This window comes from Hippocampus zosterae, chromosome 5 (genome assembly GCF_025434085.1).
Source record: "Hippocampus zosterae strain Florida chromosome 5, ASM2543408v3, whole genome shotgun sequence".
NCBI classification, from domain to species: domain Eukaryota; kingdom Metazoa; phylum Chordata; class Actinopteri; order Syngnathiformes; family Syngnathidae; genus Hippocampus; species Hippocampus zosterae.
Window position 1 is genome coordinate 12608772 of NC_067455.1, and position 26003 is coordinate 12634774.

General features: G+C 41.1%; 1 protein-coding gene across 5 annotated transcripts in view; it reads left to right on the top strand.

The window, feature by feature from the left end:
• Positions 1 to 24019, top strand: part of kmt2bb (lysine (K)-specific methyltransferase 2Bb) — a 29467-nt gene extending 5448 nt beyond the window's left edge. For 4 of the 5 annotated variants that reach the window (XM_052065409.1, XM_052065413.1, XM_052065412.1 and 1 more), the window contains exons 4-36: positions 10 to 191; positions 3589 to 3708; positions 3988 to 4174; positions 5580 to 5817; positions 5908 to 5975; positions 6066 to 6317; positions 6447 to 6553; positions 7413 to 7538; positions 8634 to 8747; positions 8855 to 9001; positions 9082 to 9174; positions 9268 to 9385; positions 9520 to 9633; positions 10547 to 10731; positions 10991 to 11092; positions 11456 to 11566; positions 11856 to 11932; positions 12075 to 12295; positions 12496 to 12599; positions 12734 to 12871; positions 13031 to 13189; positions 13281 to 13398; positions 13493 to 13571; positions 13652 to 13812; positions 13950 to 14117; positions 14232 to 17277; positions 18283 to 18383; positions 18668 to 18805; positions 18886 to 19138; positions 19269 to 19376; positions 19462 to 19545; positions 20394 to 20523; positions 22054 to 24019. In XM_052065409.1, the coding sequence (XP_051921369.1) occupies positions 10 to 191; positions 3589 to 3708; positions 3988 to 4174; positions 5580 to 5817; positions 5908 to 5975; positions 6066 to 6317; positions 6447 to 6553; positions 7413 to 7538; positions 8634 to 8747; positions 8855 to 9001; positions 9082 to 9174; positions 9268 to 9385; positions 9520 to 9633; positions 10547 to 10731; positions 10991 to 11092; positions 11456 to 11566; positions 11856 to 11932; positions 12075 to 12295; positions 12496 to 12599; positions 12734 to 12871; positions 13031 to 13189; positions 13281 to 13398; positions 13493 to 13571; positions 13652 to 13812; positions 13950 to 14117; positions 14232 to 17277; positions 18283 to 18383; positions 18668 to 18805; positions 18886 to 19138; positions 19269 to 19376; positions 19462 to 19545; positions 20394 to 20523; positions 22054 to 22329 (7625 nt within the window). In that variant the 3' untranslated portion in view covers positions 22330 to 24019. The remainder of the gene's footprint in view (positions 1 to 9; positions 192 to 3588; positions 3709 to 3987; positions 4175 to 5579; positions 5818 to 5907; positions 5976 to 6065; positions 6318 to 6446; positions 6554 to 7412; positions 7539 to 8633; positions 8748 to 8854; positions 9002 to 9081; positions 9175 to 9267; positions 9386 to 9519; positions 9634 to 10546; positions 10732 to 10990; positions 11093 to 11455; positions 11567 to 11855; positions 11933 to 12074; positions 12296 to 12495; positions 12600 to 12733; positions 12872 to 13030; positions 13190 to 13280; positions 13399 to 13492; positions 13572 to 13651; positions 13813 to 13949; positions 14118 to 14231; positions 17278 to 18282; positions 18384 to 18667; positions 18806 to 18885; positions 19139 to 19268; positions 19377 to 19461; positions 19546 to 20393; positions 20524 to 22053) is intronic. The other variant, XM_052065410.1, reaches the window with a different exon arrangement.
• The last annotated feature ends 1984 nt before the right edge of the window (positions 24020 to 26003 follow it).

Below are 26003 nucleotides of genomic sequence, written 5' to 3' on the forward strand. Positions count from 1 at the left end.
AACCGATAGCCGAGCTGCAGTCCACAGAGGACTCAGCTGCATGTGAAGACGACCATCCTGCGCCTATGGGAAAAGGAGCTTCACAGAGAGCGCGTCTAACTGGAGCCAATAAACGAATGTTCAACCTGCTCAGAAAAGCCAAAGTCCAGCTCATGAAGATTGACCAACAGAAACAGATGAAGTCCTCAGGGGTAAAGTATTGACTTCTTACATCAATTAGGAATAATAATAATAATCAGCATTTATACCAGTGGCAGCCCTCACAGTGCAGAGGTACCGGGTTCAATTCCAGCTCCGCCTCCCTGTGTGGAGATTGCATGTTCTACCCGGGCCTGCGTAGGCTTTCTCTGGGTACTCCGGTTTCCTCCCGCATTCCAAAAACCTGCATGGCAGTTTGATTGAACACTCCAAATTGTCCCTAGGTGTGGGTGTGAGCGTGGACAGTTGTTTGTCTGTGTGCCCTGCGATTGGCTGGCAGCCGGTTCAGGGTGTCCCCGCTGTAGGCAAGACCCCTCGCGACCCTTGTGAGGATTAATCGGAACAGAAAATGAATGGAAGGATTTTTAACAGTGTGGCTGAAGGCTCTGTTACTTATGCTGGACAGACAGCAGAAGGGATGGTGGAGGAAGGACGAAGACCTGAGAGAATGCCAGGGTATGGCAATGTGGAGGAGGTCAGGAACATGGTTGGTTGACACAGTTGATGGCCTTGAATGTGCAGATCAGTATTTTATATCAGATGCAGCATTGGACAGGCAGCTAATGGTGTTGTTGCAGGACCTCCATGATCTGGTGGATGGAGGGGGTTCTTGTGTCGTTAGTACAGTCACTTTTAAGGGAGATCATACAGGAAAAAGTTTCATTAATCCAGGTGGAAGGCTATGAAGAAAGGACAGCTGCATTATGATTTCAGATTGAAAATGGAATAAAACGAAACATAAGTAAATGAAGGAAATATTAAAAGAAGACAATAAGCAGCGGCAGCAGGACTGCCTCATTCACTCAACTGCAAGTGACAATGTGACAATTAGAGATATGACGGAAACGACAATACCGCAATATCACTATTTTAAAATTGCCTCAATATGGTTAACCCTTAGATGCATAAGTGACTGGCCCCTACACTCTTCCATAGGTGGGTGAAAAATGACCCATAATACAATAAATGCTTTTTTTAATGACATTTTTGTCATTTTGGTTAAGAATAATCACTTGTATAAAATTTTGTAATATATTTAGGACCATACAGGAATGATTTCATGTTTGAAATATCTTTATTTTTAATTTTTTAACATTTTTGAAAAATAAAAATCACCCAGAATAGCAATAGAAAAATGTGAACATCTATTTTGTGTGTGTGTGTGCCTGTCTCTCTGTCTGTCTGTCTGTCTGTCTGTCTGTCTGTCTGTCTGTCTGTATGCATTGCCTGTTTTGGCTTTCTGGCAGTGATCATTGCACACAGCTACATTGCATTTCCCACACCTATTGCTGACTTTGCGATCTTTGTTACTTGGGCAGATCTGACACCTTTTTCACTTTGGTTGGCCCTGTGTATTTCTTTCCTGTGTCTTAGTGGTGGCTTTTGTCACCCCGCACCTTTTCATTGCTTCAATAATCGGGATTTGCAGTTGGGTGCAGCTTTCCAGTCGACACCTCATGTGTGGTGTGACAAGCTCCTTTGACAGCTCTTTGAGGAACAGCCGTCGTGCATTGGTGATGCCACTCTTGAAATCTGGGTGCTGATCCATGAAAAAGGTGTAGACATTTAGGGTGCCAATGTCAATTATGTCTTACCATTGCACCATGGGCCACCTCTGTGTTTGTCGCTTGCACGGGTAGTTGCCAACCATCTGGTCAATGGTGTCTACACCTCCATTTGTCTCGTTGTAAAATTTGATCACTTCTGTTTTTTTCTTTTTACTATGTTCATCCACTGCTTTGTTGTGATGCATCGTGCTCAGGAGCACAACAGATTTTCCTTTCTTTCTGACATAGCTGACCATGGTAAGGCTGTCATTGAATCCAAACTCTATGCTGTAAACCTCCCTGGACTTGGAAAGCTTCATCAGAGTAGGGATGTCTGGCTTGTTCTGACATAGAGTCCCCACAATAGTGAGCTCCTTCTCCAGGAGATGCTGCGCTAGTGGCACACTGGTGAAAAAGTTATCCATGGTGTGTTGCGACCGGTGTTTCTAAATCTACCACTCAGCTGCTGGACAATATTTTCTCCCAGATTCTTCTGAACGTCTTCCCCTGGTCATCTCCCCGTGTAAACTATACCATCTATTGCATAGGGGATGCCTGCATCACAAACCCAGAAGATCTTTAGGCCATACTTGGCAAGCTTGCTTGGCATGTACTATAGGAACTTGCACCTTCCCCTGAATGGCACAAGCTGTTCATCGACGGTGACACAATCACTGGGGATGAATTGCTGTCTGCAGTTGACCAGGAACGGGTCCCATACATAGCGAAAGACTGCCATATGATCTGTTTCCAGGCAGAAGGCCAATTTGTAGATAAATCATAGTCATGAACGACACACAAACAATGTTATATGAAGATAATACTTAGACGTATCAGCTCTTACAGTGTAAAATGATTTTCCTGAGGGGTTCATTTCTGATAGTATAGTCTGCCCAGTCCGCAGTCAATGTATTGCTGACAGCCAAAGTCGATTCGAATCAGTGGTTCCCATTGGACTCCATAGTAAATGTACACGGGTCACTTTTGACCCATTTATGGAAACTTTGGGTAGCAATACAAAAACTGAAATTTCTTAAAATGTATAAAATGTAAGTTAAAATTGTGAATGACATTATATAAAAAACATGTTTTTTGAGGAATACCTGGAATATGAAATTATAATAAATTTTCAGTCCGAAGATATTTCAAGAAAAAAACCTCACCGGGTCATTTTTGACCCACATATGCATCTAAGGGTTAACGTCATGTCATGATATTAAAAGCACCACATTTGTTTAATATGCCAGGTTATTTTCCATTTGTGCAGTTGCAGCACAGTGTGGTTAGTTTATTAGTGCTGTTTAATTTGAATTAGGCATGTTTTGGCCATCTACGTTTAAGACCCACGCTAATCGCCAGATATAGTATAGCGAAACACGTTTGAGTTCCTTTGCAAATTTACTTGATTTACAATGTGTGTATTACCAAGTGCCTCAATGTTTAGTGTTTTTTGTGTTATCAGCCGAACACAGCATACTCTGATACTTTTTGCCGCTGAGCCACTAAGAACAACTGACAATAACATGGCAGGCAAATTCTATTTGTCTGTCAGTGCTCTTATGTACAAAAACACAATATTGTGAATCCCCCCCCTCCCCCCACAGTATAAGATTTCGATATACGTTTGCAAATGTACACAGTATTGGGAGTTTTTTTTCCAACTTCCCTAAATATTGTCATAATTATTGTGAGTTTCATATTGTGATATTATTGTATTGTGACCTTTGGATACTGTTACATCCCTCGACAATGGTGATCTTCACCAATAATTCTTACCATAAATGAATAAAGCTTAAATGGGGGCCTTTTTCTTTCTTTTTTTTTTTTTTTTGCATATCTGAAGCTGTTATCTGGACCTGCTGGAGTCCGAGCGAGAAATTTGACCTCGAAGAGACAGAGAAGGAAGCTCAGAGTGCCGCTTGAGCCTGATGTACCTATCAAGATAGAGCCATCTCAAGGACAAGTAAGTGTGCAAATCAATAAGGCTTGCGGGGAACAATTGATCTAACTAAATATCTTGCATCTTTCTCTTTTCCCTTTATCTAGGGGTCTCAAGATCACAGTGAATTTTCCATGTGGGTTTTGTGTAAAACGGACCCAATGGAACAGACAAATTCTATGTAACTGCTATGAAACGTTGTCATATTTAATGTTTAAGCAAATTGATCTCCCTGATATTTCTTGCATCATCGTGCAAGTCCATCAGCAGTTGAGCATTTGTTATGTTTTGTCACCCCTCTAGCTGCAGCTCATTTCGCCACTGTGCCAAGAGTTCCGTCAAGCAGGAGGTCCACGCATCAAACATGTGTGCCGTGCTGCTTCTGTGGTGCTTGGGCAGCCTCGGGCATTGGTACCAGATGACATTCCCCGGCTCAGCGCTCTACCTCTGCATGAAAGAACAGGCATCTCTCCCTCAGCTATTGCAAAGGGTAGAAAAGACAAATTTCACAAGTCACTTTCTTTTTCTTTGTTATTAATGCACAACAACAACAACAACAACAAACAAATAAACAACAACACATACTTTAACTAGGGATAGACCTGGTTATTTGCCGGGCGGATTATGGGCGCCAATATTTGGCATTTGTGACCGATATTGGCATTGGCTTAAAAAATAATAATAATCTTATAAAAGATCAATTTAAAAATGTGTTTACTGTAGGAAGGTATTGATTTACATTTAGTACACCTTTAGTTTTTTTATTCATTCATTCATTTTCCGAGCCGCTTGATCCTCACTAGGGTCGCGGGGGGTGCTGGAGCCTATCCCAGCTGTCTCCGGGCAGTAGGCGGGGGACACCCTGAATCGGTTGCCAGCCAATCACAGGGCACACAGACACGAACAACCATCCGCGCTCACACTCACACCTAGGGACAATTCAGAGTGTTCAATCAGCCTGCCATGCATATTTTTGGAATGTGGGAGGAAACCGGAGTACCCGGAGAAAACCCGCGCAGGCCCAGGGAGAACATGCAAACTCCACACAGGGAGGCCGGAGCTGGATTCGAACCCGGTACCTCTGCACTGTGAAGCCGACGTGCTAACCACTGGACTACCGGGCCGCCTTAGTTTTTTTATTTGAAATTAAAACAAAGTGATGTGAAAGTTGAATATTTCAGTTATTTTGAATTTTGGAAATTTTATTTGCTGTCAAACTCTAGGGAACTACAGTATTTCCTTGTTTTGCTTTTCATTTAACTTTTCAAGGCATGCTGATGACCCCGGTAGCCCGCTTAACATTTTGTCCGAATTTTAAAACAAGGATGTATGTCGTCTAAGATTAAAAAAAAAGATTTGTAAACCTGAAAAGTTGTACAATAAGCATATACTTAAAACAACACACCACTGAAAACCAATTGCCTTTCATTCCATTTGGCTGTGTGTATAAACAATATTTGTGCAAATATTAATGGTGTCTGACTCCCTGTAATAAAAAGTTTAAGCCAATTAAATAGCAAAATGACATACCCATCGGCAGTTTTGAACAGGCACGTACATTATTACATAAGGTTAGCTATAAGATGGCACTTTTCTCTTTTTACTTGTTTCCTGGTCTATTTTATTTCAAAAATGCCATGCAAGTATTGCCATAATTTAGATGGAACTGCTAATCATATCAGGTTTCATGTTGTTACTTTAAGAGAGGAAAAAATTATGTGTGATTCCAGAGGCTGATGAACGCAGCCAGGCAGAGCCTCCAAAACTCATCTCATGCATACTTCATACCCCAAAAACAGAGGGACGTTCACAATGTTTTTGGTTTTATGGATGTCTGAAAGCCGTAATTGCCTCTTAGGCCTCTTATGTTTCTCCATTCCTTTCATGTGTTGCAGATGTTGCAGATGGCTCTCTATCAGAATCAGACAGTCCTGATTTCTCAGATTCAAAAGTCACGAAGGTCAAGAAGACCTCCAGCTTTGTGAAACGAAAGGGCCTTGGACCTTTTGGGTACCGCTCTCGTAGGTGTGGTGTATGCAAGGGTTGCAATCATGAAGAGGATTGTGGGAGATGCATCAACTGCCTTGACAAACCTAAGTTTGGTGGTCCCAACACCAAACGACAGTGTTGTGTGTAAGTTGTTGAATTTTTAATTTTTTTTGTCAGATTGTGGATGAGAATTCTTTGCAAATAATAACCGTTATTTACTTTCATCACCACAAGCTACAAGAGATGTGATCAAATTGAAGAGAGGAAAGCCCGAAGACTAAGTGGAAGAATGGCACCCAAAGGTGATTTCTTACTCCTGTCGTTCAATTCCACATTCTCTGAAATACCGACTTCATAAACTTTGAATCAACAAGTTGAGCTTTCTTTTTTAGGTTCGAAACGACAGCGATCCTCTTTGAGTGGGGATCATTCAAGTAATGATGAAGGAATGGAGGGTGTGGTTGACTCGCCTTCTGGCCTCCAGGCAGACAGTAACAGTCCATCTGTGAGGAAGCAGCCAAAACGTGTTGTAAAGCCGCGGGTCTACATTGAAATGGTGGGTTATGAGTCAGATCTGGATGAAAAGGATCTAAACTCATCTTCACCAGCCAGAAGGAGAGGCAATGGGCCTCGTTTGAGTACAGGTAAAGTAAAACTCAGCAAAGCAGTCCTGAGCTATTGCTGACATGTGCATGTCATTGCAATATACAAGACTAAGAGTTAGAGTTTGAGGCATTGTTAACATTTAGTGATTGATTGATTGTCCTCTGAAGACTTTGTTTCAGTGGATGGATTCCCGGGAGATATATCAGATGATGAGATCCGGCATCGGAAATCTAGCTCACATCGAGGGCCATCTGTTCGACGCAAACCAGAGAAGGTTAGCAAATCTGAAATGTCTTAAATCAGGGGCGCCCAACCAGTCGACCACGGTCGGCACTCAGAGACAAACAACCATTCACACTCACAGTCACACCAAAGTACAATTTAGAGTGTCCAATTAACTTAGCATGTCTATTTTGGGGTTGTGGGAGGAAACTGGAGTACCTGGAGAAAACCCACACAGGCATGGGGAGAACTCCACACAGGAAGGCAGGGATCCGGAATCGAACCCCGGATCTCTGCACAGTGAGGTGGACATGCTAACCAGTCGATCACTGTGCCGCCTGATTCATAATTATCTCTATAATATAATAATATAATTAAAAAACAATACAAATAGTTTCTCGATTAATTGAAAATGTAAACAATTGATGAAGGGGAAAGAATATTGATATATTTGCGTGAACATTTGAATTATTTTGTTGTGTTATTGTGTTGATTTCATTTACATCTAGGTAAGTGCTGGTATGCATTCCTAAGGCGGATATTTCACCAACTTTGATCGCAATTTTCTCCATTCTCCATCAACTTAATTTATATTTTAATTGACATATCTTCTGCAAATATTACCCAATCTCCACATTTTTTAAATTATTAGAAAGCATTTTCAAGGGTCTTTTAAAAAACATCCATACATTTCAAATTTGACCCAACTGACCTGTTGTATATGAAGGGTCATGGTGGATGGGCTGGGTATGTCCCCTTGTTGATGGCATTTTAGCAGAATGCCAAAGTAACACAGGATACCCAAAGTGTATGTAATACTCCGTACCAGACATGTTTTTTGGGGGAAAAAAAGGTTCATGTGTACTTCAAGGTGTATGTTCCCTCTGACATTCAAGTTGTCTGTTTTTTAGGGTTTGTCTTCACAGGCTTCGTTTGAGGAGACACCACCAAGTGTCCTGGCTGCCCTAGCCAATGGTTTTGAGCAGAGGGAGGTTGAGTCTTCAAAACCCACCCATAAAATCCGGGTCGACTTCAAGGTATTTTTTTTGGGGGGGGATGAGTGGGTTTCAGAGATTTTATCACAAATCGATCAATCCATACTGGAAAACAGAACGGAAGATTTATTGGCTTTATGCCCCCTCGATCGAAAACACAGTGAGGGGATGTGAATGAAGCAAGGGTTTTGTAAAATAATAAAAATATGACAGTGTAATGGGAGTTGTAGGGCTGCAGATATTGAATATTTTCGTATTTGAGTATCCTACTGAGATTTATATTGAATAATCAAATATTTGGGTGAAATCTCTTCTTGCTGAATTAAAGAGCAACTGTCAATACAAAAGAGAAAGTGCCAGCTGACAAGGAATAAGACAGACATTCAGTATTCTACTCGAAACTTTAGAATTGTTCAAACTAAAATGAAGACAATTTAAGTAGCAACAAATATTTCCTTCATTTGACTACAGCAAAACCCTACAAAATATCGCTACTTGGAGTACGACACTGGCCATGCCTACACTCAGCAAATATTTTAGCAAGGTACATGAATCTTAGTGATTTGTGGAACGTTAATTTTACCTGGGTTTGCTTCATGCATGGCTTCACAGTGGTCATCTTCGGTGGAAAGCAAGGTCTGTGTTATGATTACACGCCACGGTGCTCGCCTTGTGTTTCAATCTGAAATGCTCCCACATTTTTGTCATCTTCCTGCACCATCAACCCAATAACTTCAGACTTCCTGCTCGTTTGTGACGTAAGCACATTGTCGCGCAGTGTTGCTTTTCATTGTGTCCATATGAGGTACAAAATACTAAATTTGACTCGGATGCGAAGCCGGTTATTTCGAGCCTTGCATTGCAGATATTCGTTTTTGCAGGGTTCGGAGATGCAGCACCGAACGATGCCAAGATAAGCAATCTGCTAGTAATTGTGGTTCTGTTTTTGTCAACGCCTTTTGTGTTTGAACTCTGAATGTTTAGTACTTTTTTTATACCTTGTTTACCATGTTTGGAAATATTGCCTTTCCTTTTCTCACATCTCTTCACATGTTAGTAGGTTCATCTTTGCAGCATTGGTGTTGACACTGTGTCGAAAAGCAATGTGAAGTCATTGTGTTGGAAATTGCTTTTCAGGAGGACTGTACGTTGGAGAATGTTTGGAACATGGGCGGTTTAAGTATACTGACCTCTGCACCCAACATGCCACCACATGTATGCCTACTTTGTGCCAGTAAAGGGCAACATGAGGTAATTTTATTTTGGAATGCTGTAATATCCCAAATCAAATCATCAAATCATTTGGAACTATAACAGTTACAATGCGTGTTTAAACCTTGAATGTCTTTCACATTTAGATGTTGAATTGCCAAGTGTGCTGTGAGCCCTTTCACTGGTTTTGCCTCGAAGAGGCAGAGCGCCCCTCTGTGGAAAACAAGGAAAACTGGTGCTGTCGTCACTGCAAGTTTTGCCGTGTGTGTGGCAGGAAAAACAAGCAATCAAAGGTAGACACCACCACTCATGTGTATGTTTTTTTGTCTTTTTAAATTTATTTCACTTGCAGTTTTCAAATATTCTCCCTCAGCCCTTGTTGGAGTGTGAACGGTGTCAGAACTGCTATCATGCTTCCTGTCTTGGACCAAATTATCCAAAACAAAACAAGAAGAGGAAAGCTTGGGTGGGTTGTTCTTACCTTAAAAATACCTGCGCACGCATGTTTCCTTGAAGTCTTCAGATTGTGGAACACATTAGTGGGATTGTCTCTCTGTAGGTTTGTATGACATGCATCAGGTGCAGGAGTTGCGGTGTCACACCGGGGAAGAGCTGGGACGTTGATTGGAACCACGATAAAGGACTCTGTCCAGACTGTTCCCAACTCTATGAACAGGGTAAACATATGTTTGTTTCTTTGAGGGAATTTTCTTTGAATCCGGACCGGTTATTATTATGACTTGTAATCAAAGAGTTCAAATGGCATTTAGTGTTCTTTTTTTTAATTGTACTGTATGTTTTGTCTCATTAGGTAACTATTGCCCAATCTGCTTTAAGTGCTATGAGGACAATGACTATGACAGTCAGATGATGCAGTGCGGTACATGTAACCATTGGGTACATGCCAAGTGTGAGGATCTAACAGGTAATATTTAGCTTGTGCAAATGAATGGTTTTATTTTAGCCGTTTTATTCTCGTATTTTTCTCTAGCCTCTCGTTGAAAATGTATATTGACTAAAAATTATTTTAACAATTTACAAAACATTTTAAAAGTTAAATTTAGGAGAGATTTTCTGCTCTGAAATGAAATCTCAATTTTAAAATATATAGCTTTCATAACTTTTTATGCCATACTGTATCACAAAGGACTGTGGTGGTATTGCTTATCAGACGCACACAAGGTGCAGAACAGCACAGACTCCGTACAACAAAACTTACTAAATCGGTTGCAAATTGACAGGTAGCTATAAAATCTATTACCATTGGACCACACAGATTAACATGTATGTGGGAAACCACAGCTGATCACAAAATTTGATATAAATTTGAAATTAAAATCATCGGCTGATCCAATACAGCTAATTAGATCTGTGAGTGTTAAAAAAAAAGAACAGATGTTGTTTCTTCTTAGCCCTTATAGATCGGTTTCATGTGACTATGCATACATTAATTCTGGCTGTGCACGCATCTTCTGCCTCCAAGATGTGTGCACAGCCAGACTTAATGTGTGCATACGTCACATGAAACTGATCTATTGTCTCGTGCCGTGGGTTGTCAGAATGGAAAGCGCGCACACAGAGATGTAGTCTTTTATAGAATTCATGCTGGTAAACACCCCTTTTAGAAAAACCGGCGAAAGTTATGGTTACAAGCTTGACAACGTGAGAATTGGACTGAGGAGGCAATTAAGCATGCTCGTTTTTGTAAACAACAGTGACGTCATAAAGATGCGCACGCCTCTTGGAGGCAATGTTCGCAAACATTGAAACTCATCTGTTAGAAAGTAACATGTTTTGATATCTCTGCTAAATTCTGTCTTCCTGTCAACTTATTTCAGATGAACTGTATGAGATCCTGTCCAGCTTACCAGAGAGTGTGGTGTATTCATGTCGGCCATGCAGTGTGACTCAGCCAAGTGCTTGGAGAGAACTTCTCTACATCGAGCTGCGATCTGGAGTAGAGAAGGTTCTCGCCTGCTTGCTGTCTTCCACTCTCACCCAGCACCTTGTTACCTGCTCCCAGGTTAGACACTTAGCTCTCTTTTACCATGTCAAAAATACATTTGCAAGAAAGCAGTTAGTTCAAGCATACTGGGTTTGTCTATTGTGACTAACATGAAGCTCAGAACACCTTTTATGACCACTTTATGCAGAAATCCAGGTAACCCCAAGGGGTTCTCATACTTTTTCTTGCAACTGTATGTAGGCTTAGAGACTTCGCAAAATGGTTGAAATAGAAATCCTAAAATACAATGTGCACATACGCTACTGTTTTAATGCAGTGTGAAAAGTTGGTAGGACCTGACAGTGGAATCGAAGGACAACCCGCCTGTGACCTCCGAGCTGTGGGCAAGAAGTTCGACAAAGGCCTTTATACGACGTTGGTGAGTCCAAACACATTCTCATCTAAATTATATTTTTAAACTAAGAAAATCTTTTATAATCACTCCTCCTATTCTATTGATTTGAATGTTCTTATGGATGTATTGCATTTGAAAACAAAAACATATTAGCAGTAGATGGATATTGTTCAAGTGGATATGCAAGAACATGTATTTGTAGCATTAGACAGTGGATAATTGTAATATCTGTATTCAATATGTATGAAGGCCGTTGTAAAATGTCACTTGTCAGAGAAGACATTGAATAGAATTTGGTTAATAAAAAAGTTAAAAAGACAGTCTGAGCTTTTTGGAACACGACAATGACCTAATCAGGGTGCTAAAATTAATATTATTTCCTGACAGAAAATGTTCCATGAAGATGTAGTACAAGTGGTGAGAAAAAGGCTCGAACAAGAAGAAAGCCTTCCAGAAGAGCAAAGACCCACTGCCCTCGCACGCTCATACTATTTAAAGGTATATCTTTTTCTTCAGCCTCTGGCACCCCTCGATAAAAATGTGTTTGATTCGTGCGTGTTTTTATTTTGTATCATTAATCAGCTCATAGACGTTTTCACTGACACTCAAGGTATTGGTGATAGTACAATTCTTTGTCATTTTGTTTTTGTTTGTGTAAAAATGTGTGCTTTTGTCGGTGCTGTCATGAAAGACCACCATTTTTGTATTCACCTTTGTACACACACAACAGTAGCTTGTTGTTGCTCATGATGTTTGGTAAATTTATAACTGACTGTTTCATCTTAAGCTGCTTGAAGAGGTCTTCAATTGGTTCAACAGTCAAGACCCAAAAGTATGGAACTCGTGTACCAAAACATTGCCCATGTAAGTAATTACTTGGTTGGATTGTGTACATGTTTATTGCAGATGAAACTTGTTTGGTCCTGGGCTACCTAATTGTTTGTGAATAATATTGAAAGCAATGCACAATTGCTAATTTAATCAACTTGCCTCTATTTTCCTATAGGGGGATGATGTCGCATGCTGTACATCCTCCTACCATGGAGCATGTATATGCCCAGTGGCAGGAGAGGGAGGAGCTATCTAGAACTCCTTTGGAAATCTTACAGGATGACAGTGGTCAAAATTTAGATGAAAGGAAAGATGAAGTGGGTCCTCCAATGTCTGGAGAGCATTCAAGCTGGAACCACTTCAAAACTAGTAGTGCTTTCCGGCATAAATTGAAAGGTAATATTCTGAACACTAGATTGGAAGTGATTAAGATTTTTTTTTGTTTGCGTATGGGCTTCTCCATCTGTTTTAAAATGTGTAAATATTACATTTTAAAAAGCGGGATGCAGTTTTTAGTCTTATTTTGTTCTTAATTTCTAATTTTACTTTTTCTGAAGATACATCTTTTTTTTTAAATTCCTCTCACATATACTCAGGAAAAAGGGGACGGTTTTCAAAAGCAGATCTGGACACAGGCTGGTCGAGGGATGATGAGAGACAGTGCTCGTTGTGCCAAAAATACGGAGACCGTAAGCCCAACGTAAGTAATATATTTGACATAACATGTCTGAGACATTGACGTCCTTTGGAAGTTTTTGGTTATTTAATAGCAAGATGGAAATTGTTGCTTGGCTACTGACGAAAGTTTTCCAAAACATTTGTGGTGTTTTGTAGGATGCAGGCAGGTTGTTGTACCTGGGCCAAAATGAGTGGGCACATGTCAACTGCTGTCTGTGGTCAGCTGAGGTGTTTGAAGAGGACAATGGATCTTTACTACATGTACACAGTGCCGTCACAAGGGGTCGCTTGATGGTTCGTTTTGATATACATATTTTTATTTCACCATTATTATATATAATTTCTGATTGTCAATATACCCATCACGTCTCCGTACAGTATTTTTTTTTAACTGCTGCTGTTCCATCAAGTCAAAATCATATTCTTTCCCCATCAATCCTATTTTGTTGACAGCGGTGTGAACGGTGCAACCAGACAGGTGCCACAGTTGGCTGCTGCCTGACTTCTTGTCAGAGCAACTATCACTTTATGTGTGCCCGCTCCCGTCACTGTGTATTCCAGGATGACAAGAAGGTCTACTGCCACAAACATAAGCATCTGATCAGTGGAAAGGTAATTTTGTTCTGCCCTCTCATTTCTGAATAACGTGTTTGGTGTTTTGAGCGTGATACGGAATTTTTGGTTTGTTTTTGGCGTTGTGAAGGTGATAACCGGTCAGGAGTTTGAAGTAAACCGACGGGTATATGTGGATTTTGAAGGCATCAGCCTTCGCAGAAAGTTCTTCACTGGGCTGGAGCCGGAGTTAATCAATGTCATGATTGGTATGGCTTATGCCACTACTTTTCATAATTTTTTGTTTTAATACTGACTCCATCCTTGTTGTTTGAATCATTTGTATACATTTTCTCTACACAGGATCTCTCCAGATTGATAAACTTGGTGTCCTGTCGGAACTTTCGGCTAATAAAGGAAAGTTGTTTCCTGTGGGATTTCAGTAAGTTATCTTTCACTTTATCTAAACTTGAGATTACATCTTGAACAACATTTCTTAAAGCTCCTGATTTCTTTCCTTAGGTGTTCTCGCTGGTACTGGAGCACTAGTAATCCACTGCAAAAATGCAAATATACGTGCACAGTCCGTGAAGTGCAACCGTTAATACCAGACAAACCCATTGAGGAAATGCCTGACCAAGGAAACAATCACACCATCGAGCACAACCCCTGTCCATTACTGGGTGTGGATCTTGCTTCATTTACACCGCATCTTCTTTAGCAAATATTGTCAATTAGGACGATTAAGATAAGATAAGATATCCTTTACTATAGTAAAATCAATTATACAAATATTGTAATGTATGTTTTTTTTATTCAGAATCTGAGCCCCAAATAACTGATACACCAGAATCACAGGCCCAACCCGAGGAACATCTTGTTACAGTTCAATCAACAAAACCGGATCATTCAACAAAGCCAAAGATTCCTAGCTATCCACAAACCAGGCGACCAGCTGGAGGAATGTCCCGACCTTTGCCATCACCAGGTAAAGTACTTCTTTGTATGATCCTTTTTTTTCTTTTTTTGGGGGGAGAATAACTCAGAATGGGTTGATGCTAGTCACAGTTTAAGCTATAGATTGGTTCTGTTTTCGTTCCAGGAGCAATCCCAATAAAACCTCACCACATACTAACAGTAAGTGATCTGGAGGAGACCAGAAGAGCTCGACGCCACAACCCCCACTCACAGGCAACAAGCCTACGCACTAATAAATCTCCTGCTCCTCCGGGACCCCCAACTGGACCAGTCACACTCCGTGCAGGAAAACCTCTTCCATGTTCCCCGCTTTTCTCAAGTGCTACTTCAGACAGCCTGACAAATTCTTCATTAGGCCGCCCAGTTGGGGGCAGAAATGCTTCCTCAGTCCGTTGCCCTGGTAATGCAAAGACCCATTGTGCCTCAGCTTTCATCCCTCAGTCTCCCTGGCAGGACAGTGCAGGAACATTTGCATCTCCAAATCTCTCTTTTTCTCCATCCGTACAGAATTTACCCCGGACTCGGTTATCTTTTGATCTGAGCCACTCAGATTCTGTTGAAGTGCCGCACAATTTCTTGGCATCACCAGAGCCAGAAGATGTCTCTCCTGCAAATGGCACTTCACCTCAGAGAGATTTGGATGAACAGAAAGATGACGACGAATTTACATTTACTTCATATCACAAGGATCCCAGCGTGTCTCTGGGACAGGAGATGAGGACAGAACTGGAGATTGAAGAGACAGTCCTCAATGAAGTTGTGGCTATGAATTGTGGTGGACAAATAGTAGTGGAAGGGGATGATCAAGAAGAATTTTGGGGTCGAGCCCAAGAAGTACAGAAAAGAAAGTCCCTTGTTGCCAGTCTGCCACATTCAGCAGCCTCAGGCAGGACTGACCTGAGCAACACCTCCTCTGATGAAGATATGGAACATTACTTTGACTTCTCTCGGACTATTGTCAGCTGTCCTGGGTCTAAAGAGCATTCCAAGTCTCCCACATCTACTTCCTCCAAGAACATGACTCAGTTGGATGGTGTAGATGACGGAACAGAGAGTGATGCAAGCATCTCTACAACTGATGATCCTCAGAAAGTTCATGGTTCTGGCAAAAATATTCCAACCAAGAACCTAGCTAACATTGATATCCCTGAATCAGAAACATTTACCAGAACCAATAGAAGTCTGAATCAGAACCTCAAAGTGCCATCAAATTACAAGCACAAAGATTCCTCATCTCTGACGATCTTATCTGCAGTCAGTAACCCCATACACACATCTCAAAATCCTGCAGGATCCTCAAAAGAGAACAGTATGGTATTACTCTCATCACAGATGTCTGTGGCCTCTCATCATAAAATGGAAAAAGCTGACAGAAATCAGGAAAACCCCAATTTACTGACGAAGGTGCCTGAGAGCTCCTCTTCGGAGGAGATTCTAAAAACCTCCTCTCTACAGTTTGCCTGTGGAATGCCTACTACTCTGGAGACACACGACTGTAACTCCAATTTAGGAGAGATGGTTCATGTATTAGATTGCACACAACCGGAATCCCAACAGGCTGAAGAGTCAAAACCCCTTAATTCAGAATCTGACAGTAGCCACTTTGTGCCATCAGCGGTTGCCCACGCTGTGTTAGGTAACCACATATGTGTTGACTCCACGACGAATTATGGTGACGATGCCCACTGTGCCCTAAAATCGACACATGTGCAATGTCCTTCTCACGGACTTTCAGACTCTACTCAGATGTGTCCCAGTTTACCAGGTTCCACACTGCCCTCGCTCACAAGTATGCCACTAAAGCCCGTAAACGCATCACAAAGCTCAACCTTTGAGCAAAAAGACCCCTTGTCTAACAAATTAGCCACCTTTACTTCTGTCGGAGACCCGGCGCAAACTGTGCTAAATGTTACACCCCAAACCGAACCTTTGTTAACAGGGACATCTGTCCAAGCAGTAACTTCTGGTTGCATCTCGGTACCCATGCACTCCACCCAAGCAAAGCCTCTGGGTTCCACAGCTGTCACTATTGTTTCTTCCTGTGCTTCAGTATCTTCTCTCCCTGGAGTTAGTGGGTTTTCTCCAGCACCAGTCCAAACCACCACATCCGCTGTGATTTTAAATGGCTACAGCTCTCCATCCATGCAGAAGGATGCTTCATCTGGTCACGCAATTTCGATAAACTTTTCTGCACCAAGGCCTACTTTCGAACCGCAGCAGCCTATGGTATCCCCAGCTCTGCCTGGACATGCCATTCTTACTGTGAAGGAAGTTGGAGGTCCCAATGTGGACCCCACACCTCATGTCCTGTTGGTCAACCGTCTTGGGCAGATTTTCGTTAAGAGTCCAGACAGCAACACATTCCAGCTGCCAAATCCTAATGCTCCATCCTTTAACTGTGTCACTCAGATTGCCAGTCTTTTGCAAAGCAATGCACTGTCCGCCACACTTGCAGCAGCCGGAAACATGTCTACCCCACCTCCTGGACCAATTATAATGTCAACCGCTTCCACGGCAGCGACTACTGCAGAGCAGAATGCTACCACAGTTACGCAATTGCTTACTCACAATAGCAATGGGGCATTGTCATCAATTAATGTTAAAAAGCCAAGAAAGAATCCAAAAAAGCCCAAAGATGAAACTGCCTCAGAAAAGAAAAAACCAAAGAAAAAGAAAGAGTCCAGTGCATCCAAAAAATCAAAGTCCTCCAAGACAATTGGGCAGTGTTCTTTATCAACAAAGAGTTCAGACACATCACCTGCGGAGAGTGCCGAAGCAATTATAAACCAAGCAATGGCAAGCAACTACACGCCCAAGTGGAGCGGGCTTCGGACACTTAGCCCTTCGTCACTGGTTTTGCCCCCTGGCCTACTCATTGAGCCTGAAGCTCCAGCACCATGTCCCAAAACAGCACCGGTTCCTGCCTCCCGCCCTCGCACCCACGTCCGCATGAAGAGAGTTTCTTCTCTTTCTGACCGTATAGTGACAAAGAAGTCCAAAATGGATTTTCTAGCTTCTGAACCTACCAGCGAGGATGAGTGCAACCGACTGAGCGTACCAAGTGTCTCCAGCAGGGCCTCTGGAGTTCGCATCAAGACTCCGACGGTTAAAGGAATATTGAACCTGGATGAGTTAAAGGAGGAGCGCCAAAGTGACTCTGAGAGCTCTGGGTAAGAAACTACTAGATAATGTTTGGGTCTGCTTCAACACGGTGAGAAAGTGGCCTTTTGAAAAATATTGCTTTTTTTTAAAAGCCTTTATGAGGCTTAATACGGAGTAAGTTGCTTTGATCAGCTTGTTGTGATATGATGTCACTTGTTACTATTACCAAATTAATGCTGTTACTATTCTCTTAGTCTTAACCAACTGGAAACTTGATTGGTTGGAAATTGCCTGTTGAGGTATTAGTGACTCTGTCTGCCTCTGTCAGATGTTCAATATTTGCCCAAGTGCCATTTTTGTGAACAGCGCCTGAGTCTGCTTTATTTCTAGATTTTTAAAAATATATCTAAGGTATTTTATTTATTGTTCTACATTTCATTGCCAATATTAAATATTGTTTGGAATAAAATGTTATTTACTTTAAAAATTTGATGTACTTATTATAACAATCAACAGCATTAAAAACCCCAAATAATATCGTTCTACCAGTTCGAGCCGTACACCACCTCATGACCAAAGTCAGCTAGAATTAATTCCAGTTCACTTGTAAACCCAACGATGATATGTGTTGTAAAAAAATGGGTGGATAGCTATTAATATATGGACGCCTTACCTATATCGCGGACATATCATAATTGTTCTAATAGTTATTGTTGCTTGAAAACAAAATAAATGTTTGCAAATTGGGACCTCGCTTGTCCAATCTAAAACCAAATCAGACGAAAGGATTTAGTAATAAAACATGGGAAATAATGTAAATCCATTTTATCTGTTCCAGACCCCCCGCCCCCCAACAAATGACCTAAAAACATTTCATAGTTAATAACTGTTTCATATGGAGAATAAAATGTGAAATAAATTCAAAAAGATGAATAAAAATGAGAAATGAATATTGAATGTTTGACCTTGATTGTTGACTCTTGATGGCGTATGAAAGACCGTTAGGAGGCGAGAGGGCGCAGGAGAGGTTATTGGCTTTGTCTTGGCAATCTATTTATCTTGTCTTTCTCCAGGTGTGAACCATGGGACTGTATGTCTCGGGATGAATATGGCAAGCAGCAAACATGGGAGCCAGTGGGGCACAGCACCTTTATTGACTGGAAGAAATACTCTGGTACCTTTAACATTTATATTATTCACACAGGAAATGCATTACTGTCTGTGTTTTATGTTATGTGTTGTGTTTATTATTTTACCTTATGTTAACTGTTTTGTAAAGCGCTTTGTTACAGCTGCCGCTGTTGTGAAAGCGCTATATAAATCAGCATGTATTGTATTGTATTGTATTACAGCCAAAATGTATGTTATTTATGTACCTCAAAGCAATTAGGAGACTCGTGGCATGTTTGAACTAGGATAAAACTATTTGGGTTAGTTTATAAAGATTTGCATTTTTAGGCGCCGGTTCCGACTCGGATGACGACTTGCTGCTATCTGATGAGGACGAGGAATGTCTGGCAAATAAAGATCAGCCTCACTTGCGATTCCAGATAAGCAGCGATGATGGCTTCAATGTGGAGGCAGACACGATTGAGGGTGAGTCTGATGTTGGAAAATTCAACCCCATTTCTCATAGATTTACCTTTAACAAACTTCATTCCCAACTGTCCCGATAGTGGCTTGGAAAGCTGTGATTGATGGTGTGCAAGAGGCACGAGCAATTGCAAAGTTGAGACCTCTGGCTTTCCAGAGGATCACAGGCGCCCGAATGCTTGGTTTGCTCCACGATGCTGTGGTCTTCTTGCTGGAACAACTTCAAGGAGCACACCGCTGCCAACATCACACCTTCCGTTTCTTCAAGCAGTTCAACCAAGAAGATGATCTTCCTGTCAATCCCACTGGTTGTGCCCGCTCAGAATTCTACCTTAGGTGTGTGTGAATAAAATGCTGAGTGATCTTGCAGTAAAAGAGGAGTACAGTTAAATATTTCCTTTGTACTCAGTCATTGAACGAAGGAAGAAAATACTCATTTAAACCTGAAAATACTTTGTCTCAACAGAAAATCCACATTTGACATGTTCAACTTCCTAGCGTCTCAGCATAGGCAGCTTCCTGACATTGGGTCTTATGACGATGAAGAAGATGATGTTCTTTTGAAGTCCACAAGGTCAGGCGTCCGTTTTAAGACTTATGCTGGCAGTCTTACCATATTTTTTTCAACTTAATCCTGAATGAATCCTCTTCTGTCTTAGACGGGCCACTAGTTTGGAGTTGCCAATGGCCATGCGCTTTAGACATTTGGAAAGAACATCAAAGGAGGCTGTCGGCGTGTACAGGTCAGCTCTGAATGTTGCTCCCCAAATCGTTTTGGAATGCTGTTAACATGTTTAGAGTTTATCATATCGTTCTCCAATCGATTGGCTGATTCCCGTGACAAGTACGAGATTGGCTTATGTCGATGCCTTTTATTGCCGATCACCTTCAGCACATACTTTGCAGCCGCAGCCACTAGAGACCAACCTGTGTGCAGTGTAGCGTTATCTCTTTCCTTCCTTCACACAGCGAAGACATCGGCAAAATCAATCAAACATGTCTGCTATGCAGAACTTTCATGAGATTCGAGTGATGCTAAGTTTGCATATTGCAATAGACGCTTATGAAAAATCTGACGGCTAATAAATACATTTATAAATGTGTTAACCTCAGGGAACTATTTATTTAAATTTTCACTTAAATATAAGAGATGCGGCTGACCCTGGGGTCTCTCTGCACCTTCTGTTTCTGTTTGAAATCAAAACTAAGATATGTGAACATTTAACATTACAAAGACTTGGAAGTTTTGGAAAACCCTGTCAGTCGCTTACTGAGGAGAAACCATCTCCTTGTACCTTACCTCTGTATTATACTGCCCCTGGTGGCCAAGACGCACACATCAGAGGAGCAGCATTGAATTGAAGCAAAAATCCATTCATCCATCCATTTTAAACACTGCCTATCCCGAAGAGGGTCACGGGGGAGTTGCAGTTTTTTGTTATTTAAAAACAGATTACAATTTTTGTTGTTGGGTTTTCGCGGTGGGGGATTTCCATTCATGGTCACTGAACAAATTAAATTTAAGAATCAATGCACCACTGTACAATGTTTCTGAGTAAGGTCATTTGATCTCTGATCCTACTTGATGTAGGTCTGCAATTCATGGGCGCGGACTCTTCTGCAAGAGGAACATTGAAGCAGGCGAGATGGTCATCGAGTATGCTGGCATTGTCATTCGCTCGGTGCTCACTGATAAACGGGAGAAGTACTACGATGGCAAGGTGTGTTCTTTTCATCAGTTTCAACCTCTGTTGATTGGAGGAGTACCATATTTTTGCGACTGTTAGTCGCTCCAGAGGAGTGGTTCTTAACCTTGTTAGAGGTACCGAACCCAACCAGTTCACATGCACATTCACTGAACCCTTCATTAGGGAAAAATAAAAAATCTGATTTTCAGATTTCAATTCAAGACATGAAAAAAATCATTTATTAAAAACAAAAAAGTAAATAAATTTCAAGACATAATTATAGTTTTTTTAAATTAATTGTATGGCAGAGGCTTTGTCAAATCCTGAGCCGATTCAGAGACCGATTGAACCCAGATTGAGAACCACTGTTCCAGAGTATAAATTGCACCATTCAAAAAAAATCATCTTGAAGACGAAAAAAAAAAACAAATCACTCAGGAGACTCGGTCACATTTTTTGGAGGACATTTATTTTCCAAAAACCAAGAGCAGTAAAGGTCGGATTCGCATCCAAAATACCCACATCCTGATCCTATTGACACTAGCGAATGATTTCCGGTTGGATTACAAACTTCAAGAGTTTCTTTTTTAGTTTAAACCTGAACAAGAATCCCGTGTCTCATTGTGGCCAAAGTTAGAATGCTGGTTGGTCATTTTACCATTTGGTGGTGTAAATCATGATCCTTGTTGTTGCGTAAGCTACATGCTAAACAAGCGGTATCTCACACATTACTTGCCATTAACCAGGAGTGAAGCGCACTTCCTTGTTCCACCACACAGTGTTGCTAGACATGACCCCAGGTATTGACTGCTCAGTTAATTTTATCATGATTTTATTTCCATCTTCTTCACGCCACAGCACTGGCTTTTAACAGATAAAATTAACTGAAACCTAAAATAAACCTTAAAACTGCTACCTCAACACTCAGTACTGACAAGATTCACATATAGAGTTACTGAACTCGAGCTGTTACTCGTGAACTCCTTAGAATCAATCATACTCTTGATTGCTCCATCGAAAACTGTTTTTGTTTCAGTGACCTCCAACCTTGGGGATTTTTTCCTTTCTCTCTGTTTTGTTTCCTGGAACATGGAAAGTAGCCAACCATGTTTCCAGGCAGTGCAAATATGGTTTTAAAATGATTAATTTTAGTTTTGAGGCAACAATTATTGTGTCGACCAATTTTTGTTTTCGACTCAGTTGCACTTTAGTGTAGAATTGAAACATTTTACTAAATGGAGGAAAAACTCGATTTTTGGCATGGGTGATTTTTGGCCCCTCTCCAACGAGACTAATGTGTGAAATACTCGCACATCCACACGCCATTGGTTAGATTGCAAGTGGACAGCGCAAACACTGCTAGCATGTTGTAACACAACTTGGTTTGACACTAACTCCCTACCCAGAGTTGCCTTTATATGTACTGTAAAAACGATTAAATAGCTAGAATATAGCAAGGGAGCGAATGATGAACGGCTATGTAGTGAGGGAGTGCTGTATGATTAAAAAAAAAAAAGGAGACAAGAAAGGGAGCAAATGAGTTTGTTCTGTTCTTTCTGCCAGGGTATTGGCTGTTACATGTTCCGCATCGATGATTTTGATGTGGTGGATGCGACCATGCACGGCAATGCGGCCAGATTCATCAACCACTCGTGCGAGCCCAACTGCTACTCGCGAGTGATCAATGTAGAGGGCCGCAAGCACATTGTCATCTTTGCTTTGAGGAAAATCTACAGGGGGGAGGAGCTCACCTATGACTACAAGTTCCCCATTGAGGACGCCAGCAACAAGCTCAACTGTAACTGCGGCGCCCGGCGCTGTCGACGTTTCCTCAACTGAGAGATCCGTCGTCGTCTGAGACTAAGACATTCTTGTTTACTAGAAAGCCTTTAATCAAGGTGGCACTGGATGGAGCTCTCAAATGCTGAAGTGAAATGCTCAGTGAGCGCGGAACCCAAATTAGCCACTATTGAGACAAGTTGACATCGTTCTATGTGCGTAGTTGGGAGGAGCAGAAAAGGAGGTTGTCCTACACTGATGCGTGTTTGAAGGGTACCTTAGGCTGCCCATGACGACGACTCACGTTTTGAATATTTATAATATGGCCGTGACTTCTGGTTCACATTTCTCGGAGACACACACATCAAGCCTTATCAGTCAAACTCAGCGCTGAAAAGCTGCAGCTTGACTTTGAGAGATTCCTTAAGTTTGAGTCTTTTTCCAGAGGAGAGGCGTTGCCTTTCTAGAGTACATTCATTATCACCGTTGCTCCATCCTGTAGTGTAGGGAACATCATTGCCCCGTCTGTGTTGTAGTGAGGTCCGTTTTTGAGCCATATATTCACCCAAACCTTTTTTTATGCTGCACGTCTGTTTTTGTGGATGTTTTATTGCTTCCCCCACCGCCCCCCCTCCCCCTATCCCCTCCAGATGACAACCATGGTGCTAAGCAGTGAAGGGTATTCTCAGGACGGCGACGTCCTGCAGATAAGGATTGGTTTAGCTGGGTGTTCACCCTCCACAGACCGGATATTTTTTAAAATAAATTTGCCCGAGCAGTACTCAACAACATTGAAAAACTCATCTTCACTGTCCATTTTAAGTTACACATTTCGGTGAAATGAAAAGACTTCCTTGGTGTACACTATATGTAGCAAACACTACCCAAATCAAAAGAGTGATGAATCAGAGTTTTTGAAGAGTTATTTATTCCGCTCTACTCTTCAATTATTCCAACAAGACTGACCCACAGTTGCACATAAATGGCCGTACAAATTCCCATTTTGCGAAACCCGATACTGTTGATCTGTAAATCAGGGATAACGTGAGTGTAAATTGCCACTGAGTCTGTGCAACCAGCTCCCGCAACAGGCCTGTCGTGAACACGGAGTGCACACTTTGCGTCACGACAAGCCATAGATAACGGAGCCTGGGAACGATGCACTCGGCACCTAATTTAAGATAGTAAGGAATTGTTGTTCTTAGTGATGTTCAGTACTGTCTTTAATGAACGTAATTGAATTCACACTGTTTAAAATTAGTTGTTATATTTATTTGCATTTAGATTTTTACTTTTAATGGTGAAAGGCTTGTTTTGTATAAATGGTGGTGGGTGTACTGCTCCATTTGTAGTGCCCGTTTTGTTTACAAGTACTGTCCTTTGTTTCACTAATTTACTTGAAATTTCTGTTGAGGCAATCCAATCATATATGTATGATTTTTTTTCACTTTTTTGAACCAGGTATTTTTAAAGAATATTTTAATTTGATTTCTTTTATGTTGTGGCAACGAACTGACGGTCTTAGAGAGTGCCACAGAAGTGAAGCGAGCACTGTTTGCCTCCTTAAACCCTTGTTGATTCACCTCGCCCCGCGCTCCTCTTATTTCATTTTTTTTCCCCTCCCAAACAATTTTGAGCAGACTGTAATGTGTGTCAACCTTTGTGCCCATTTTGCATGTCCAATCACTGGGATGGAGCCCAGATTGTTTAGTGTCAATCACACGCGCGCGCACACACACACACACACACACACACACACATGAAAAAAAAAAAAGAACGGAGTCACTCCCAATTCATTGCAAGGATTCTACCTCAGCTGTCACAACAGATGTTTGGGAATACTGATGCAAAACAGAGGATAACTCGGTTTTAATGTCTGCAGAGTTGGTGTTTGCTCGTCAACACTTGACTTCGCTTTGTTTTAGGTGTGTGTGTGCGTGTATGTGTGTGTGTCTGTGTGTGTGTTAGTGGGTTTGCAATGAAGGATGCAAAATTGTAATCAGACGTCTAAAAAAAGGTCCAGAACGTCTTACCCAGCATCTGTTCAGAAAGCTATGTTATACATAAATATACAGACACGCACACATACACACACACACAAATATATATAAATATATATATATATAGTAGGGGTTAAAGACAAAAATGAGGAAAATTGTGATCTTTAAATTGATGTCTTTGTTACCATGTACAAATCAACCCTGAGTTTGTAAATATTTGTATATGTATTTCTAAACCTGTTTAATTTTTCTATGCACTTTTTTATTTATATTATTTGTTTAAATAAAGATGTTAAGACGTTTCAACAAATAAGTTGTATTTATTTGTCTATATCATGGGCCTTTTTTGTTTAATCGTTGAATTTAATTGGATCTCAGGATTGTGTGTGCTTTCTATTACGGCAAATACAGGTGGCAAAAGTCACACACTCATGCTATGGAAGGGGGAGACTGGGATGTTTGCAACGAAGGGATGGTTGAAAAGCTCTCAGTTTGACCACTCAGAATCCAGCTGTGGTGATGTCATCAATACAGTCCATGCCCACTTACAAATTCAACTCACTGGTGAAGCCTCATGCCTCTTCCGAGTCGAAAACTGCCTGCTCTGGAGCCCTAAAGAAAAAATTACCAGGTACGAAAGTTAAAAAAAAAAATCACATATTTTTGGCACAGTTTCTCTTGTTTTATTTGATTCGTTAATGCTAGCTTTGTAGCTAAATGCTAAAAATGGTTAGCTGCCTAACATGGGAACGGTTGTAACTCATCTTAAAAAGTGATACTTGAATGAAGATTGCTGCCCTTGTAGGTAGGGATGTAACGATTCATCGAAAATCGATAAAATCAATTTAAACTGCCTAAAATACCCATTGATGTGAAATAAATAAATAAATAAAAGATGTTGTACTTACAGTCGAAGTCGGGAACTGGAATTTGAATCAAAGCAGGGCTTGAGTGAAATGTCACATCCCTAACCCCTTGCAATCTTTTGTCCAGTCCTGTGTTATGTAAGTGAAATGTCACACTGTTTTTCAACCATCCATTTTAATATTGAAATGCATTAGTGTGAATGAAAAAGACATTTTCACAAATGAGCAGTCAATGTTCACAATTGAAGATAACTCGGGGGTTAACCTTAACGTTTTAAATTCAAAGGTCATATTTGATTTTAAAACCCAACAGATGGACCAGGTCAACATAGATCAACCGGCTAGCAACGAGACCCGACAAAATGCCACCCAAACAGAAGCAAGACACAAAGCAGGAAGAGGATTCCCTGACCCTCACTCAAGTAAATGAATTACTCCAGCAACAAAAAGAACTTTTTACGGCGCTCTTGCAACAACAACAGGAAAATTTCAAAGGATTTGTCAAGATGATAATAGACTCAACAAACTCACGACTTGACACTTTTACCAGGGAAGTCCAAGAAATAAAAACCAGCATCAACTTTACCCAAAAAGAGGTAGACGACATTAAAAAAAATCTAATCTGTCAAACTGGCCATTCCAAAGACATGCAAACGGAATTCTACAAAGTATGTGACGGCATGCTTGTATTAACGGACAAGGTGGACTACTTGGAAGGACAGTCAAGAAGAAACAACTTAGTAATTGATGGAATTGAGGAAAAACCGGGAGAAACGTGGACTGAAACAGAGGAAAAAGTTCAAAAAATCCTTAAGGAGAAACTGCTGATACAGGGGCAAATTGAGGTGGAGAGAGCTCACCGCACAGG